Source organism: Apteryx mantelli, chromosome Z (assembly GCF_036417845.1).
Source record: "Apteryx mantelli isolate bAptMan1 chromosome Z, bAptMan1.hap1, whole genome shotgun sequence".
NCBI lineage: Eukaryota > Metazoa > Chordata > Aves > Apterygiformes > Apterygidae > Apteryx > Apteryx mantelli.
In genome coordinates this window covers 16788289-16809345 of record NC_090020.1, presented here as the reverse complement: position 1 = coordinate 16809345, position 21057 = coordinate 16788289, and the positions used below count along the sequence as shown (strand labels likewise).

The window sequence follows — 21057 nt, the reverse complement described above, 5'->3', positions numbered from 1 at the left end:
TAATTTGTATTAATGGGAATTTGCATCAGGACCAAAACCACGCAAACACTTCTGCCTCCAGTTTCAACAGCAATGACGATGGCTTCACACTGACAGAGACCCATGCTGTGGTAATAGAAATTACCACTACCAGCCTGGAAATAAAACTGAAAGAGTTTCAGTATGCCCGGCTGAGAAGGAAGCTGCTGCCCCACAAGTCTGAAAGAACTAGCACAACTATTTACAGGTACAGCTAGGCTGCTTGAAACTGGTCTGTCAAGCTGCTGGCAGCATACGTGACTAAACAATAATAATGCAATGCAGTGCTTACATGTTGGAAATGAAGACCTCAGAACAGTGTTAGAAAGGATAATCAAAGCAGTGGAAAAAAACAAAGGAAGGCAATGCAGATTTGCCCAAGTTACGTCATTCCAGGCAAATCCTTGGTGAGATACATGGATTTTTCAAACAGCAGGAATAGGGTAGCTGAAACACACGCTGAAGCACAGAAAATCAGCATTGGTAGAAAAACAGGAAAGTGGGTAAAGAGCTGGTAAATAGGGAGCTAGCAACATGCAACATGTTGAAAGTAGAAATACTAGGCTGCAGGGAGGTTATTAGAAGAGTTCCTTCAAGGTTAAACAAAGTCAGTACTAAGACCAGTGTTTTTCCTAATGATCATGGCACAAATTCTGGGCGTGTGCAGATGAATTTTGCTGCTCCACATTAGACATAGTGTCAAACCAAAGTTGTATGGGGATGTTACCTACAAAAAACTGAATGACCATGAGAGAGCGTGTTCTGAAAAAATGGGATGAAATTCAGCAGTATAAAATGCAAGGTGATGTACTTGGGGACTAACATGAATTTTTTGCTGTATACCTTGAGATTATTTGGGTAGTAGAAAGAACATACTAGTGAGTGTCAGTCACCAAAATAGTAACAGATAAAAAGGAAAAGGCAATTCTAAAAAGCGTAACAAACGTATTTCAGTAACACTGGAATAGTACCATCACAATTACAGAAAGTCTGGGCGCAATCATTTCACAACTGCCTAAACTTCCAGTCATAAGTCCAACAAAGCTAAGTCAAACCAGCGCGCAGGATGACTACACAATCCAGAGAGGGAACCAAAGACTTGTCTTTGTAGCCTACCAAGATGAAATCCGAGAGTCTATATGATCTCTGCTTTAAATAGATTTGAGCAGATAACTCCAGCGAGGGAAAGGAACAACTTAAGCACAGCATGCCCAATATAAAGACAACAGGCCATACGCAGACCACCAAAGGAAAATAAACTCTACCTTGTCTGTGGTAAAAATCACCCTTAAGAGAACCTCGTGAAAGCTTACTGAGCCAAACGAATTCCTCTGGTAGTTCCCTTTACCAGGTCCTCTTCAAAACCAGGCTGTAGGCAAACTACCAGTGGAGAAAACTAGCCATGAATATGTTCAAGATTTAAATAAGAATAAGATTTGTATCCAGCAAAACCACAATGTTCAAAAGTAGCTTTTCTCTAGCAGAAGACAGGACAAAAATCCTTTAAAATAGAATTTCATGACATAATGAAGCATATGGCGTGGCTGCCTGCAAGAATAGGAAATGGTCTTTACTTTGGAAGGTCTCTTCAATCTTTTTATAAATACAAATAGCTTAACATTTATAGACAATATTTCTAGCTAATGTTGGAAACAATACTTCATACTGAGTATTAGCCTGAACAATATGTGAGAGCCAACCTTTTTGTTCTTTGCACCTTTCAAATTTAAGCAAATATAACTTAAGACCTGAAAACTTTCCACTAACTTCAAGGTTCCTCAGCACAGACATTGCCAGGGGGCACCTAGATAGGAAAATACATTCCGTCAGGGTGGATTTAACTGGTACTGTTCTCACATCTTTGTTTCCTTTGGTATCCAGTACTGTTAGGAGATGCTTTGTTTCTCTTGGGAATCTTCCAATTCCCAAGGAAAGCTTAGGAACTTCTTCTCAAATCTCAGCCAGAATGTGCAAAGCATACAACGGCTTTGCATTACTTTTCAGGCAAGCAGTGCAAGCGGGAACAAGGGGCAAAAAGGCTGTTGGCACAGTTCGTAACAGAGTGTTTTTTATTTTCTAGCATTTGACAGAAGTAATGCAAAACATGAAAGCAAACACCATTGACAGCCCTAATAAGTGAGCAGAAGGAAGTAAAATCTGCAAAGCACAGTGCATTTAAAGCTTGGAGCCTTTTGCCATTTTTAGTTTCTGATAAGAAATACAAATATTTAAAAACATCAAGCACATCTAAAACTCCCTGCCTATTTTAATAAGAAGAGTAAACAAATCACAACAATCCAAACCAATAATAATAATAATAATAAATGAAAGGACCAGATTTCATTTTTGCTTCAGGAATCAGAAATGCCCTCTGAAGGAGTTTTTCCATATGCAATAATTGGCAACAGGGTTCTTCTTCTTCTTTTTTTTTTAAACAGAAGCATCTTCTCAGAACTTTAACTTTTGCCTAAAATAAATCTGCTATGAGGTTCTCAGAATGTCCAAATTTAAAAATTCACACGGAAAAAATAACTTAATACCATCTAGAAGTCGTTGTGGGGGAGGGAGGAATGCTATTGACAGATGAAGAACTCTCACAATGTGGACTGTGAGAAGAAAGCAACATCCTCTAGCCCATCTAGGTGCTGTTAGCCTGTAGCCTTTGGTAAAAGTACTACTCTAACTCTTCACCAGCAGCACAGACCAACACCTGTGAGCAGCACCATCAAACATATATGCTGAGATGGTCCCACTCTCAGAGCTCCTCATCATAGCAGCACTAGGTTGCCAATGCTTGGACATTTCATTGTGAGGACCATCTTCGACAATAAGAATCCATGTGCTGAGTCTCCCTTTGAACATAGAGCCAGACTACAGGAAAGAAGTTCATGCCAGGAAGTGCCTCACATTGCAAAAAACACAGGAAAACAGCACACGCCTCAGTTTTGGAGCAAAAGCCTGTTTGCTGTTTTACTGTAATCTTACTCTTCAGAAAAATCTAGCATGTAGGAAGCAGTTCATTATTTGTTCTTATGAAAACATTTCATACCGGAAAAGCTGCATTTTTTCTCTAATACTGGAAATGTATTGTTTACTCCTTGTTTTACAGATCTGATTTTTGCAGATACTGTTTACTGCTGCAGTCCAAGCACTGCACAGGCAAACTGCCACAATATGAGGAATATCGGCACTTTCATGACTTTCCATGGTAGGGATAACAAGAATATTTAATGCCTTTCCTGTCATCTGACCTTATGTTTGGCTCTGAAGACTCTGGGACAATACTGTGCTATTTATTTACCTTTAGATATATAATGCGGGCAAGAAAGGTTGCAATGTTTCCTATACATGTTTGAGTCAAAAAAATGAATGTATATATCTCTATCGCACTCTATATATGGATACACACAAATAAAATCTGCTAAACCGAATGACATGTACCTTAGTAGATACCTTTGTTTTGTTCCAGCATAGCCCTATTTAATGCTTCCCTTTGTCATTTTGTGCTGATGATAAAGCTTTAAAAATAGTAACGGAACTAAGCCATGAAGTCCCAAAACAGATGGTAACTCTTCCCAAGTTCAGGTAAGTCAAATCAAGGATTCTTCCTAAGGCCAAACTCTAATCACAAACAGCTGTTTGCTGAAATAATGCCATTAGTGTGATCTTTATTTCTTGCAATCAATTTTTTATTTTATTTTATTTTTTTATGAAATAGCCCTATGTGAGGGCTTTACATCCAAAAATTTTTTTACTGAATCTTAAAACAAGGAAGTCAAAAGCTCTCATGTAAAAGGGACAAAAAAGTCATGTACAAGTACTAAGTCAGCGGAATTTTTTTACTATTGATATTACTGTCTGAAAAGCAACTAAGTTTATTGTATATATTACAGTATAAATGCTTTACTGAGGAGTGAAGAGAGATTTTTAACTTGCAGAAAACCATTACTAAAGGAAGGGAAAAAAGGAGGGGAAGAAATCAAGACCCTATCTGCAAAATATGATCACTTAAATATTCTTTTAATATAAAGATATTGTATCTTAAAAAAAGGAAATACTGGGCGAGACTTTCAGTCCATAACTGAAAAATGTCTATTTTCCTCCCCAATGTAGTCTATTCTCATTTGTTCTTCTTTTTTTCCTGTTTGCACTTCACTCATTTTACTTAATGCAAATTATGCTAACTAGATTCATTTTATCATAATTTGTCTATATTCGAGGACAGCATAAAGGTAGATGCAGGTACATAATTATAAATTAGTGCTGTTTCAGGTAGTCCTTTACAAAAGAGCTTCCAGTTCACACCAAAGGAAAAAAAAAAATAAAAAGAGAGAATTTTGGTCAGCATGTAAAGCAGTGGCTGTACAGAATTAACTGAATCACCTATATCAAGTGTTTTGTAAACAGAATGATAGAGGTGATTGGAATGAACATGACTTTGCAGATATTTATGAAAAAATTCTTGCCATGAGAGAAGTCAGAAGAATAACTGAAAATCTGAGTTACATGAATTTAAATATCGTGCATTTGAACAGTCTTTGCATAAATGCAAAGTGCATGCATGAATGTTTGTATGGAAATGTTTACAGGATTGGCAGCTTATTTCCCCCCTACATAAAAACAATTTCTATGCTCAGGTTTTAATCACTCCCCTTTCCCCATTACACAAACCAGAAATTCGCTTCTCTGCAATATTGTGCTAAAGTTGCACACTGTAATGGATTGTCTCAGTTGGTGAAGTGCTGTTGCAGTAGAAGAGCTGTTTTATCACCAGATAGCCCAGTCTTTCAGTTCTTCACTGGAAAGCAGATTTTTTTTTCCTTCTCTTTTTCCAGACCTTAAAGAACTCCCTTTATCAAAGGATGAGTGTAAACTTTTTCCATCATACGTTTTAGCAGAACAATAATGGATCTTTTACACACACACATGCACACCAGGCACAAACACAAACCAGATTTCACTACCTGATCTGTCATGCAGTGCATGAAAAGGGCTCTATAAGACTGTACTTACTATGCAGTGAAATTCACTTCTCTAATTCAAAACACTTTCCAGACTCTGTGCTGGTGAGTCTTCTGACTTACATGTTCATATGAGAGAGAGAGGATACACATACAAGAATGTGTGGCATGCAGGTATATCCTGGACTAAAACAAAAACAACAGCATCTGAGAAACATAGGAACTACTTTAACTGTCTGAGACACACGGGCACCAGAGGTCAAACCTACCCAAACCCACTGGAAGGTGCACATACAAATGGGTAAGAAATGGCAATACGTGTGAATTGTAAGCATAGCACAAAGTGGAAATACACACTGATTCTAAGCAAAAATTAAGAGGAGGAAGTGTAGTGAGAAATGGTCATTGAATCCAATATGAATTATTTTACAGGAAGAAAATATAAGCCTTCCCCATTCAGTAATTCAGAAACAAAGAATCTATTTCTAGTGGCCAGATTTTCTTCTGTCTTATACATACGATGTCTCAGTTCATGGAATCAGCTCCAAACCACAGAAGACTAGCCCAACTGTACATATTAAATAAGTAGATATTAATTAAATCCTAAAGACCAAAATTTTATTTTCATATCCATCACAAATATCTATCCCAAAATAAAGCTAGTAAACAGATTCAATCTGAACCTAATTTTAATGCGGCTCAGTTGAAGAAGTTATTTTGTTCAAGGATATTAAAGTGAAAGCACATGCATTAACTCTCTTCCAAACCACCACTCCCCCACTGTAATGAAGCCAAATTGAGATAGAAGCCCTACTCCATGAAGATAAAACTTCATACAGTAGTGGAAAGATGGCAGGAAAAGACACATGCATATCTATGCAACATAATACAGCCTGAAAGTTTGATTTCTTTTCTTCATTTCACAATCCTGGAAAAGGTCCTTGAAAATACCTTTTACAGGGTTGCACTCTGACAATATGCTGGCAGCTCAGCAAGATCTTCTAAAGCAAGTCTTTCTTGTAGAACTGCATGTGATGGAAAAAATATTATCAAAAGAAATAGACTGAAAAATGATAATTGGGGGTTTTGTCTGCTTTCTGCAGTGAGAGGCAGAAAATGCAATGAGGATTTCAGGATGCTGAGAGTAGAAAACAAGACAAACATGCTGATACAGACAGCTCCCTCCACACTTCTGTGGTTCTCTGTGTGGACTGCTTTCATGAAGCCGGCTCCAAGAATTTTCCCCTTCTGTTTTACAGAGTATGTTTCAAATCTACACATTTTGCCTACTATTCCACTAAAACCCCAGATTTAACCGCCTCTTTTCTTCATCATTCATATGTGAATGCTGTTCAAAAGAATATTCTGTCACCTTTGAGTAATGATTTTGAAGTCTATTTAGCCTTTATGGTGCTGAAGGTTTTTCTGGGGGGAGGGGAAGGAAGTGGGGTATTTGCATGGCTACCTTTGTTAAGAAGGGAACATGTTAATTCTGTAACTGGAGATACCGTGATAGCACATGATAAATAGCAACAAACAGGAATAAGTGAGGCGATAGATCAATATTTTTAAATATCAGTTGGAATTCTGAATGAGGAACCTGAATCACGTGAGAAAGGCTTGCTTTTAGAAACTGATGATCGTTGATGAAATAGGTGAAAATCAGGCCATTTTCACAGTCTTCAAGTCAAGCACCCAAGAATTACCAGTTATGCTTGAAAATTACCCCTGCCTTTCATATACCCTCATCTGCAGAAACAGGTCATTTTGAAAGTCAGGCTGTCATAAAGGAATTCTGAATTACACTGGTTGCTGAGTACCTCCTATCCTTTCCTTAAGCCTCATCTTGAAGTTCATAGACAGAGCTGCTCTGGAAATACTTGTAAAATGTACTTCATGGACTGCACAAAGCTATTGTTCAAGCTATCTTCAAGCTCACTATTTTCCCGTAAAAAAACTTGCTTGTTTGTCACCAGAAGTTGCAAGGGTGCCCATTCTGCACAATTTGGCATCACTCTGTTGTTGCACCACTCACTTTATTTAAGATCATTCTTTCTCTATCATTTCTGTTTTTCAAACACTTGAAAGTGGTTATAAAACTCAGTCTTCTTAAATTCATACACAAAAACAGGTAATGAAATTAACAGCAATAGCTTGACTGAGGATGCCTTCATGAATTCCTACAAAAGGAAAGAACAGCAGAGCCACATGTAACTAGAGTAACTCTCATGGAAATAATGAATGAGGAAGTACACCCAAAAGACACTCTCCTTCCTTTCCTTGGAAACAGACACAAATTCTCTTCTTGCTTAAAAGACAATCTTGCTATCATCTTTTTATATCTACAGTGTAATCACTGCCTAACTATCTTTCGTCATTGACTCAATTTCCTATCTTGAGAAGACAGGTGCTGAGAGCTTGTCTAAAATAAGCTAAGAAGACATAAAAGGCTGTGTGAGAAGCCTGCTACTGGAAATATGAAAGGAGCAGAATTTCAATGATCCACCAAGCATTTGGTAGACTATATTTACCATCCACAAGATGACGGGCAAAAACAACTACATGCTCAGCCCAGAACTATTTTTAAAGGATGTTACTTGCCAGGAGAGAAGCAGGCTTCTGAGTCCCAAATTCTTGGACTTTTTCTTCAGAAAAATTGTGGGCATAATGAGTCCTCTCATTCAGGATATCTAACCTAGGAGTAGCTTTCTTAACATGTATTTACAAATCTTCCTTTTAGAACAAAGATTTTCACTAGCACTTACATGTTTGATTACACAGCTTAATGTATTCTGCAACATTCCTAATAGTTTGCACAGATGGCCCTCCCTGTCAGGAAATGAAGTCTGTTTGGTAGCGTCCATTCAACCGTCTGGGACATGTCTCTTCGCAGCATTTGAATCTCCACAGTTAAGACTGACGTGAGTGGTATGTTGAAGTCAAGGAGATATGACACTCAGCAGAATATGGATTAACCCCCAGCTGGGGAAACAGACCGACTGAATGTGCATTTGTGAAGAGATTCCACGTGAAACTTTACACAATAAACAAGGCTATTTGCAGTACATTAGCAGTAAAACATCTCTGTCAGTCTCAGCTTCCTTGGAACCTCTAAGTTTTAAGCATATCTTGCATTTATACAATACCTTTTAGCCAGAAAATCACCCAAACCATAAGATACTGTTCAGACTTAAGCTGGCAGACAAATTGAGAACATTCCACCCACCACTGAAACACAGCCATCTGGTTTAATATCATTCTTTATTGCAAAATAACTGGAAAGAGAAGAAGGAAATTACATACCTATTCTAAAGTTAAAATAGTTATTATATAAATTAAGTTGCTCATAAAGATAACGCAACTAATCAAACAGAAGGAGCAAAAGTCAAAGAGACATTGCCAGGAGAATTATTTTAAATGTTTCCTTTTCATATTAGATCAGCTGAAACAGCTAGAAAATTTTAACATTTGGTTTAGATTTTCATCCTCTGATGAGCTTTTCAGCATGATCTCTGCTGGCTTTTTCATTTTCACTCCATTTCAACCATAAAAAGACCTACTTTCTCTTTTTGACTGCCATTAAAAAAGCATAATAGAGAGTGTTTGTGTCACAAGTTTTGGAGGAAGATTCCTAATGACATAGCAATACCTGCTTTTTATTGCTCATTGAAAAAAGTAAGTACACAGTTTCATAATGTTGTGAATAATTTTATAATATTGAAATGAGTTCTATAAATCTATGGTGACATAAACATTGTCATTCTTACCAGAAATAGAATGGTCTGTGTAGTAGGTGCTTCTTTCAAAATGGAAATGACCTAATTTTTATGTCAAGACCTTTCCTGGGACCATGCATGTGTATTTATCAAGCATTAACTTAGCTGAGAGGGAAACATGCCAGCTGCCATGTCACGATTACCACTTTACACAACACCTGCTGCAAAATGCTCTTTAGAGTGCTTCTGAGTGAGTGACCTGACGCAATCCTGCAGATCTTAGGAATTATGACAGGATGACAGTGTACAGGAGGAATGCGTTTACTCAGAGTACAAAATTACCTCCATCAACCACGTTCTGGGACAGCTTATTAGTTTTACAAGACTCATGAGAGGGGCACTACTTTCAAGTGATAGCTAGGACATTTCTGAACATGAATTACCAAATCATTACTATAACCAGGTAAAAAATAATCCAGATCATTGTGTATCCTAAACAGCACCATTAGAAAACAAAAGAGAGATATTTTGCCTTTCACGAGGCTTAAAAACCTTAGATTTACTATTAGAAATTCTGTAATACTAAAATTTAAGAAGCACCACAAAATCTAATCCCCAGTTCTTCATAAGTAGTCAGAAGAGGATTGGTTCCACCTAGTGACTGAACATAGTTACATATACTCAGAGAACTTGTAAGGTTTCTTACCTATCCCAGCTGTTTGTTACCCAAACCTGAAGAATTGATACTAGCACCAAAGCCTGCACTTCATCTTGTAATAACAATGAACTAACGCAGAAAGTTTGACAATACAGGGATAGCGCAAAACTGTTCTAAACAAAAGTGAGGTAAAAAATGACAGATGACCTTTATCATAGCATTTTGGTGCAGCAAAAATATCTTGCAAAATATTGAAACTGAAACTCCCTAGAGTGATATTTTTGCTAAAATGCCCTTTACATTTTGCACTCTGCCAATTACAAACAAAGGTACTATCTGAAATACTTGTAGGACTCTTTGTACAACAGATCCTCACAGACTTTGGTGATATCTGTTGTCCCAAATACTCATATGAAGTATGATTGCGCTATGATCTCCACTTCACAGTGGAGAGAACTGATATACTGAGAACATAAGTGACTTAGTCTCTAGTAGAGCAGGAAATTGAACCCCGCTCTCTCACATACCAACCTTGTGTCTCACCCACCAACCTATCTTTTCCTTACTGTGCCACAATGACTCTTTGAAACACACTGAACGCACTATACCCCTCACCCTTTCTCTCCACCTTCAAGAGTAGGATTGTCAACAGTATGAAACCTCTGAAAACAAACAATGAAAACAAAGTATTTTGAACATGCAATGAGCTTTTTGAAAGATGGCGTTACAACACAGAGATCAACAATGCTACTTCACCTGGGTTTCTTGCACCCAATGGGTCCTTTTGCAAATACATAAAATAAATGGCAGGACCTACCTGTAATTTGCGTTGTCATGGAAACCAGCAGTGAAAAATTCAAAGCTACCATGGAGATATTAACAGAGTAATTTGTGCCTGGCTGCAAATCAAAACAAACTTCTGGCGCCCGCTTGTATGTGGTAAGGTTGAAGGTCATTTCATGAAAGAACTCCTTCTGATACCAGCGCCGGCCTTGCACATGAAACTGTAACAAAAAAAAAATCACAGCATGGAAATTGTAATGTTTTAATACATCACTTGCATTCATTTATGCCATACTCTAAATGAGAAGGAATAGAAGAAACACACATCATTGTATACAGAACATCAAGTGCTGACAATTATTCTAATTCAAATACTTCCTAAATTTGACATGAAGTGCAGCCCCTCTTGTTGATCAGCTCTGACATTTTCCTAGCTCTTCAGTTCTCCTCCTCCTAGCCTATCCTCTTTTCTATGAGAAACATAGTTCCCACGATTCTTGCTTGCCTGCTAACAAACACTTTTAGTATAGTGCGTCTTCATTGTGCAAAGTAATGAGCTACAAAAGTGAACTCACATGCACAGATCTGTGACTCGACCCTGAGGATCAAGTCAAAATCAAATCATTTGGAGCTATGTCAAAATGTATTCTGAATGCCGAGTATCTCCCAGGATCTGCCTACAGACAGCTATGGTTCTAGGAAAAATTACAAGCACACTTTTTTTATTTTGGTTGGATTTTGTGTGTGATTATTTTACTGTTCATGTCTTAAACTATCATAAAGTTATTTTTTAAATTAAGACCTCTCCTGATTTTTTGTTAATAAAAACTAAAATGCTCGCTATATTTAAATCATATGCTGTTATTTCTTTTAAACAAATCCTGTGTCTTTATTTAATCCCTGAGCACCTCCTAGCACAGGGAGATTAGAGACAACAGCAGGTGGTCAGAGCCCTGGCAGAGATAGTTCACGTACAAATGCCCTATTGGGATGAGAGAAGATTGAAGGTATGTCATAAGACAAAACAGAATGACTTTGTAGAATTGGAACAGACTTCTTTGGGAGCTGGGAACGACCAAGCTGAAGGTACAGGCAATGAAGGCAAAATAGAATTAGAGTAGAAGAGGGGAAAAATAACCAAGAAACAGAGACTACAAAAAAGCATGGTGGTTTATTTCTTTTTCAAACATTGCTATGCAAGATCACTCCCTTTTTATGAGAGATGTTATTAGCATCAGAAATACTGAGGGCAACAAGTGTCTAAAAAATTACAGGTTTGTTCAGACACGTGATTAAAATAGAGAGGTAAAAAAGTCACAGATTCAAAATATGTATTATCACTTACTGAATATCTGTCTTCCATATCAGCTCCCCTGACATTTCTCCGCCATTTCAAGCAGGTGTCATTAAAAATTAATACGTTGTTGAAAGCTTCCTTTACTGCAGAGACAATAAAAAATGGAAGAACTCATTACAAAAAACATCACCTTCTTTAACATAATTGAATGTGGGTAGCTCAAAATAAAAAAAAGGTTTTATTTTCTCTTCTGAGCAGGAGGTAGAACCTCATTTCATTTTGAATGCACAAACACAGTAAAAAAAGCATGAAGTTCCCCCCCAAGTAATGGCTTTTGGAAAAATCCAAGCACTCTGTTTGGGAAATCAAGAAGGATTTATTTGTCCCAGATCTAGGGAGGATGTAAGGACGAAGATCAAATTTCTTCTGTCTGTTAACCCTCCTGATGGCAATAAAGTTATTGCAGAACCATTTGTAACAGCAAATGCATTTGAGGAAAAATACACCTAAGAAAAAATATTTCTTGGGATTCCAAAGGCAATTGTTTCCCCAGGCCCATCTCCTTAGAATTAGTTTGTCAGAAGGCAAGCTTAAAGCTTCCATGACCAAAATGTTACAAAATCCTGCTCTTAGAACATACCTTCTCTACAACTACTGAAAAGCTGCTAGAACACTGCTCAGCACTGCTAAACATAGGGACATTGTCTACAATGCTCACATCACTTAGATCAGTATCACATGGCTCAGCAACGGTGAACACTCCCATAGGCAGAGAATCAATTATCAAGGCAAGGCACGGAAACCATTAAGCACTGTGCCACGGACTGAAACTCCTGCATCCAGGCAGGAATGTCACTGCACCAACCCTGCCTTAGTCAAGAGACAACCCCTGAAAAAGGAGTTTGCCAAGTCTTTCTGAAGGGCAATTATCACCACAGCTCTAAGTTTGCTCATAGATTTGTGGACCACAGTGAGCAGGAAGAAAAACATCTTACTTACAGAAAAGGAGGGATGGTGATGGTGGTTTTATTTGAGAAGTGAGAATAAATGATGGGATAGTCTCGGAAACAGCTTGTTATCTTGTCTGCTAGACTCTGAACAATGAACTCCACACCAGAGTAATGTGTTTTATAAATCACAGAGAACACAAAACACAACTTACCTTTTGTTTGAACTGCTACTGTAACTGAGACAGTAATGTTTGTGGAAGAGATGGTAGTAATATTCACCAGGTAGTTAGTGCCAGAGTTGAGTTCTAAACAAACCTCCGGATTATCTTCACTTGTAGTAACGTTAAGTGTCGCCACCTCTGAGAATGTCTTCTCATCCCATCTTTGGCCCAGTATGTGAAACTATTGAAGGATTAACAAAAACAATTTTGCAATCAGTTGTGGCTCTCCACAATTCAGAATTCAATTAAACCTTGAGGATTAGGGTTAATTCTAGGATTACACTTGTTTTAGACTACCAGCTGGACTCAAAAAATATGCTTGTGTCTAACTGTTTTGCTATATCATGATGGCTTAATAAATCAGATTCTTAATTTCTTCTGTCTGTTAAAAAGATTATTATTGCTTTGTATATTGGCACAACAAATTGAAGGAATCTATGAAGGGGGCCCTAAAAATACCTCAAATACAAACAGTAAGCTATAAGTAAACATTTTCTCTTGTTTACAGCATATAGATGTAAACTACATCAGCTTGGTACTTTCTGTTCATTTTTCTACTTTTCTCCCCATGCTCTACAGAAGCAGCCACAAGACAAAGTGCCAACCAGCAGCAGAAGCCAGGCTTCCATCTGATCTTGCTCAGGGCAGTGAAACAGAAAGCTGCTGTTTATATGAGATGAAGGGACAGATAAAGCTTACCTAATTGAGCTCAAAGCTGGCCGCACTGCATTATGGACCTTATCACATCTACCTATGCCTGCATCATCCCCAGTTTTAGCTATTCTGAAGTGCCTTGCTGAGAGCTAAATTCAGGCACAAGCAAATGCACAGAGCACACTGCACCAGAGATCTGCAGTTTGCCAGATATCACTGGGTACAATGGAAAGCACTGGTTTTGAACCGCTAAGGTAATCTGGAAGTTGTTTTTCCATCTAAGTGGTGCTTAATAAAAGCACTCAAATTAACAATGCATCAGTTTATAACATAGAATTTCCTAAATTAACACCCAACCTTGCAATGTGTTTTCCGTATTAGCTTCTCACCTCTGGAAGTTCTAAGTAATCCCCTTCTTTTTTCCCTATTTGGGCATGCTCAAAAAAGTCAAACTTTCTTGGGCTGCTGTCATTGTCAAAACACGGGAATTCTTGTCTATTATTTTCAACTTAGATAACCCTGACTAAGCAATTTCTTTCTGAATTTTTATTTAATTTATTTTTGTTTCTAAGAGTTTATATTTTAACTTTTATTCTTATGCTTATAGATGGCAAAAAAAACAAAAAGACAAAAAACCCCCAAAACAGTTACAAAGGTTGCTTTCAACTACCAGGAAATAAAGTTATAAAATGTTTAAATAGAAGATGGTTGACTCTCTTGAGCAAGATGCAATATTTCAATTTACCTTTCATTTCTAAAACAAACTATGTCCAGTATCTGCAAGTGATTTGCTGCTTACTTGAAATAAATACATCAGAGATGGGGACAGAGCACAAGTGGTGTAGTATTTTCTCTATCAAAGTGACCTCTAGCTCTTCGATGTAATTTAACTATAAGCTTTCTTCTAGTTTCAAGCCGACATTTAAATGCTTTACTGGAATGGGACCCCAAGAGCTGCTGAGCCCTTCAACTGATGTTAGGGCTGGGATGTGTTTCTTTCCTCTCTCACACAGCCACATGGAAAGTTTTAGGTAGTTCACTGGAAAGAAAAAGCCAAGAACTTACGCTGCCAACAAACCCCCAAAATAGATCTCCATTGCTGACTCACCAGAATTAACCAGGACAAAGCTTCTCCCACTGTTGAATACTGCATCACTTACTGTGTATGTTTTCTGTGCACCAGACCTTCCAGTCTTCCTCTGCCACTTCACACAGGTTTCATTGAATATGGACAAATTACTGAATAATTCTTCTTCTGTGAGCAAAAATATTAACATAGAAAGACAGTCATTATTATTTCTCAGGTAAATGTTAAAAAGTTTGGAGCAATGCTTTATTTCTCTTTTCCTCTAAATGTTTTTGTTGCAAAAGACAAAACAAGGCATGCAAAAGTTAGGTAGGAAGTTTTCACCTAATTGTGTAGGCTCCTAAAAATAACATACAAGACCAAGTGAAGCAAAAATTTCTGAACTTATGACTGCCCAAGTCCTTAAACACAGAGCTGACATTACATAACTTATCACAAATAATGAAAACAAAATACTTTGCTAGGTTTGGATTTTAATGTAGAAAAATTTAAATTCTAATGGCTTTACAGATCTTGAATAGGATGTTAAAACTACATTGCAGTCTCCTGACATCAAAGCAACAAGCTCATACAATCCATCACGCATACATCACTGTCACAGATATGTTTCTATATATCAAAGCATGCACACATATCAGCACTTTTTCTTGCACAAGGATCTATAGCATACACTCTACTAAAGACTAAATTCTTCCATACTGGATGACAATCCAGATGGCGCAGCCCCTGATGAAAGAGATTCTGCCCTGCTTTGGACATTCCTCCTAGTCATAGTATATTAAATGTGTGCCTTGTGTAGATATTTCTGAATGCCAGGTCAAAGTCTCTCATTAAAGTCTACTTACAATATTTTCACACCACAAAAAACAGAGAGTAAGAAAGAATGCCCCAGTTCCATTATTTCTGCTACCTGTTCTAGATTCTCCTTGCACTTTGGTGCCAGCATCTGGATCTCATGAGATCCAGTGGTCTACAAAGTCTTCAAGTTGATTTGTAAGTAGCTGTCTTAAGAAGACAGAATCAATCTATTCCACACTATACTGCAGGCAAAAAAGTCAAACTGGATCATGCAAAAGACCTGTCTGTAAGAAAAAGAGGTTACTAAAAAACAAACAAAAATAAAAAAGACACCTTTGAATACAATACCCTGCATTAAAGCATTTTAAGAAAGCTTCTGTGCTAGATGGAAAAAGAGTTTTTTTGAAGCTGAATGAATGTTTTGTTCATTATTTTTCTGGGCTTTCTTTTTAAAAAACCTTTACTTTTGTCAATATTTTATAAATACTATTTTATATCTATAAACATATTCATATATAAATATTAATATTTATATTTTATCAATGCAATTAAATAGCACAATCACAGTAAAAACACTTTTTAGAACAGATACTAGAGCCAAAGAATGAAACCCACAAAACTAAGCACGTAGTGAGTGCAGTTGTAGCAACCAGTAACAAAGCCTTTAACATACCTGTGTTAATTTACAAATTATTTAAAAGTTGATTCATGCTGCAGAGAAAACACGGTCAGGAAGATCAGCTCATCCATTCTTTTTTTAGGCAATTCTCTCACTGCTGTCATAGACACAGAACAGTTGCTTTTACATGACATGACAATCAAATAACCCATGACTGAGAACATAGCTCCTTCTGGTCACAGGTTAGCTTGACTGTGAATCCATTTGCTCCTCTTCTTGCTTTCACTAGCCTTCAAACATGTCATTCCTTCGCCCACTACAATAATTTATTATTACATTCACCACGTGACCAGAGTCTTACAAAGCCAAGCTCATACACATACTGAGCTGAAGAGCACTTTCTGTTGAAAATATGAAGGGGATTTATACGACAGCCTTGTTAGATACATCAGTGATATTCACTGAGTAGTTGGTGTAACGCCTGGTGTAAAGGCAGGCATAGCTCAGGGCTCTCTTCCTCTGTAAGTAAACTTCTTCTCTAGGTATTCAGCAAATAAACCTCTCACTCACTAGGTTGGTTTCTCTATCTCCCAACTCATTCAAAATGCCTCCTCTGTTCCAAACAGGTGTGGTTAAATACAAAACACTTTTGAAACTTCCTCTTCTGCAAAACTAAACAGTGAAAAATGAGAAAAATCTACATCCCCTCTAAAACAATCTTCCTTACAATTGGCTGTGCAATTTATTACATAGAAATGCTAGATTCCTCTTATTTCCATTATTCGTTGTTTCCTTTGCAACAACGCCTAGAAACTCCACAGTGGTTAAGACTGCTGTACCAACATAAAGCACAAGAATATGTTCAGTTGTTGTATTCTTTAAATCAGACATCATTTATTAAAAGAATGGATGGCAAAAATGACTCATTAGAGCACAGCCAGAGGGAAAACATTTGCATATTCATGAGATCTGAATTAAAATGCATAGCAAGAAGGAAAAAAATATCTCATCTCCAGGACTGCATAGCTAGATAATCAGACACATGATTTATAAAAGATTCAGTTAAAAAAAAAAAAAAAGAGAGAGAGAGAAATAAAGAGCCAAATAATAAAATAATAAAACAGTGACTATGTTCAGGCAAGGAAACAAATCTTAGACAGCACCCACTTTGGACATAAGGAAACAAAACTAGAAGCATTTTTTTCTGTAATTACATCAATCATTTCTGTCACACTAACCCATATTAACATTCAAAGGACAAGCCTACCATGCATTTACCAAATGGCCACAGAATAGCTGGCAGAATTTTTTGCAAAGGTTTCCACTCTAAATGGGTGGGAGTGACAGAGATAAGAACAAAAGCTGTAACATGCACACCACGAAACACCATGTGAACACCACAAAAAAGTCCTGGGCTTTCTCAAGGGATGGCTTTTCCTCCCTTACTCTTACTGATCATACATACTCTTTGGTTGGATCATCAAATGTACAGTAAGTGCTTGGTTAAACTTCAAGTCCAGTATAATAAACAGAGTATCCAGTAAGAGCACAGAGGTATCTCTGAAAAATCAATTCTTTCACCTAGAAAGAAGTGGGTTTCCTGACACATTTGTTCTCCTACCAAATTTAATGGTACTAATGCCTTCCACAGTTTGGGAACTCCCAAAAAAAAATGCAATGTACATGCCTGGACTCATGTGATCAGCATGTCTTAGTAAACAGCGGCAACCAGGTCTTAAACATTTCTGATTTTTATCAACAGCTTTCATTCAGAGTCCCAAACAAGGGAGTATAGGAATGCCCCAATCTTCCCATACTTTAGCACTGGGAATTGCAGCTTGTGATGAACGGAGAAGGCCACTGGATGCCGGTGTTGCTCCACCAAGCTCTGAAGAAGGCTCCAGGTCACCCTCCCAATCTCCTTCCCATCCCAAGGGAAAGGGTTCCAAAAATGAGATGGTAACTGGTGGGGACCAGAGCAGCAGGGGGAAAAGGATCCAGAGTCAAATACAGAAAGGCAAATTAGGGAGAGGATAGAAAAAAATGGCAATTGACTGCCATTGACCTGAGCTGGAGAGAGAGATATCTCTCATCAGTGAAGTATTTTTGAACTTTCACAAAAAAACAGTATTTATGAAAAGGAGACAAAACCAGCTCCAATCTGCTACTTCATCTTCTGCAAGTAGCTAAAAGATCATCCACACATGCAAATTCGCTTACAGAGTTCTTCCCACCCTTACATATGTGCAACTTAGGAGAAAGAAAAAAACCAAATACTATCTTCCCTTTTTTCAGTTCTGTGAAAACTGCGAATGAAGTGCTGCAAATGCCATCTGCTGCTAACATGCACTACACACACATTCAGACAGAGAACTGAAGTGACAGAAAGTGAAGCATTTCAAAGGAAACTTCCACTCAGACTGTTTCGGGACATCTTTTCCACTGAATACAGGCAACCTTCTTCTGTACGGTACTTTTTGCAGGTATATATGCAATCTATTTTAGAGATGTATCTTCAGTATTTCTACCTTTTAGGGTAGCATGGGAAGCTTTTAAGAGTATTTTCACATTGGAGTAACATACCTACTCTTTGTTTAACTAACACTGCAAATTTCAGCAAGTCTTCATTTTCTGTCCCAAACTTTACATAGAGGAAGCCCACAAAAGAACAGCAGAGCTACAGGCAGAGACAGCCATGTAGGAAGGAGCAAACAGATAGCTAATGATTTACAGCTTCCTTTGGTCTAAAAATGTTACAAGGATACAGCTAGGAGCAGAGTAATTCCCGTATTGAACTAGACCGACAAAAACATAAGAGATGCAACTGAGGGCATATTTACAAAGGAAAGATATACCAATCATGTGCACAAGCAACAGAGTCAGGACAGACGGTATTAGATGAGCTAGGACTAGAAATCCTCATGATCTACTCCCCATTTGAAAGAGGTTTCTGGGATTAGTGACTGATATTTGCCATCAGGAATCATCATTGTTGGATTGCAATACCTCCCCATAACACAAACTCCACCTGTGTTTTTCCAGGCAATTAAAGAAGTTATCAGATTACTAGATATCTGGATTTAACATATCAAATTAGTCATTTACAAGAATTTAGGCCAATCAGATCTTTTTCATCACCGACTTTAATTACCCTAGTTGTTTGATGAGGTCCTCATTCCTTCAGAACTATGGGCTTCCAGTCAGTGCCCACAGATCTGAGTGACACCTTCTCTAATAAGCTCAGAACTATTGTATTTACACACAGCTGGGGACAAAAATTAGGTGGAAAGTGAGAGAGATCTGGGAAAGAAGAAAGACAGTTAAACCATTCACTGTTGCCTGGAAATTGCTGACATCATTACCACCATAGAAACATCCCAGCCACCCTTCTGTACCATCCCGCTAGCTAGACGGGAAATCAGTCAGTGAGAATGGGGACAAAACACAGAAGAAAAAGGGGGAGTGAAAGCAAAAAACAACTCACAAATAAGGAGGGAGTAACTAGACCCTCTCGGCTGCATGAAAATGATCTTTGCTTTAGGTCTGAAGTCAAATTACATCTGCAAAGCTGGTCATGCCCTCTTTGTTCTAGACTGGACCAGATTTGGCTTTTGATTTTTTCCCCAGTTTTTCACACTGTAAATGCGTTCATTTCCTCTTATGCATTTTTAAAGTGCACAGTGCAGACAGTCTGTTGTGCCTTCTCTGGACTGGCTCATCAAACTACTCTTCTTCGCTCTGTACCTTTACAAATCTCTGAAGCAATGTTTACAGGAAATCATCATGTATTCTCCATTCGCTTCATCCCTTATGTTTTTCTGTGTTGGTCTGTTACATGCATTTTTCTGGGACATGTCTCAAAAACAATTAACACCTTCCTTTCTTGACACCTTTAAGGTACTCCTCATTATCATAATACTCAAATTCCACGTAATCATCTCTACAAAATCTCCAGAGGGTAACACATGCCACTAAACCCTACTTGTGGATGGCAGCCATGACACAGAAAAACAAAGCATTCTAATACAGAAAATTAACTCTTAGTGGAAGAGGAACAGTTCACATTACATTTAACAAGAGGTGCTATAAAATAAGAGCATGCACATACGAGTTTATGACACAGAAGCTGCTGTGATTTTTTTACTTTTTTGCTGCCGTACATTTTTGTTTTCAAGCTCAGGACTAGATGTAATGTGTAGTGGTGGGGGGAATGAGTTCTTCCTGTTTGAGTTCTAGGTTCACACTGTGATGGATGGATTAATCTTTGCTTTATGTGCCATGCATAAGGGGCCTGCAGCCTGCTACAGCCTTTACTGTACCTGACACTACTTTGGAGGACTCTCATAACTAATCAATAAAATAGCTGTGCTGTCAAGTTCAGCATTAAAGGCACACAGAGGTCAAATTTCCCTTTTGCCTATTACCGGCTATTCCCTACTGCCTGAATTTTGGAAAGCTTCATGAGTAATTTTGATTAACTTTTTCATGCAGGTCAGATGGTATTTCTCCTCCAGCCTTTTTACATATCCATGTATTTTTCCCACTCATGTGCAACCATTGTGTCTATTGCAGAGACAATACTTCAATGTTTACGTTCAGAAGTTCTTTAATAAATTTATTTCTAATAACATAGGGAACAGTGGTAATGGAAAATGTATTTAAATACTGAGATGTTATTCTTTAATGCAAACTCGCATTTTCTTTTTTAGGATAAGAGTAATGAAATTGGCTGGAATTCAAACTGTTTGCCTTTCTTCAGACACCATATTGTAGCTATCCACACCAATAGATGCTAAATACAGTCACTGAATACTGACAACTTCCGCAGAAAACAGACATACAGAAAGAGATTTTGGGGACCAGAATAATAAAAAGCAGACAACCCAGCATATGTGGTTGTTGCTGGGACTAGAGCCTATTGTTACAGGAAGGAAGGATCAGATACTATGAAAAACTTCCAATGACAAGATTATCTCTGGGGCTTCGGACCAGGAAATTGGAAGAAGCTGGATGAATAGCAGGAGGAAGGACTATGGAAACAGGATGAGAAGAGAGCTGCAGTAAGTAATGGGACTACTTCCTTCTAAAATATCCCTAACAATTGTTTATTTAATCTAGAAAATTGCATCAAGCACTCCCCCCTTTGTGCAAGAACTGACCCCTTCATAACTTTGAAGAAGATGGGGAAAAAACACCAGTTTTACAGTTACACATGGTATCTAGAGACAGGCAGTCTCATAAGCACCTTTTTCAACGCAGTTCTTTTAAACTTTCCCAGCAGGCTCAAAAACAAGT

General features: G+C 37.8%; 1 protein-coding gene across 5 annotated transcripts in view; it reads right to left on the bottom strand.

Moving 5' to 3' along the window:
* Positions 1-21057, bottom strand: part of SUSD1 (sushi domain containing 1) — a 50552-nt gene that overhangs the window by 12449 nt on the left and 17046 nt on the right. For all 5 annotated transcript variants that reach the window (XM_067316484.1, XM_067316487.1, XM_067316486.1 and 2 more), the window contains 4 exons: positions 14419-14513; positions 12596-12785; positions 11482-11576; positions 10171-10357 (listed from right to left, as the gene is read on the bottom strand). In XM_067316484.1, the coding sequence (XP_067172585.1) occupies positions 10171-10357; positions 11482-11576; positions 12596-12785; positions 14419-14513 (567 nt within the window). The remainder of the gene's footprint in view (positions 1-10170; positions 10358-11481; positions 11577-12595; positions 12786-14418; positions 14514-21057) is intronic.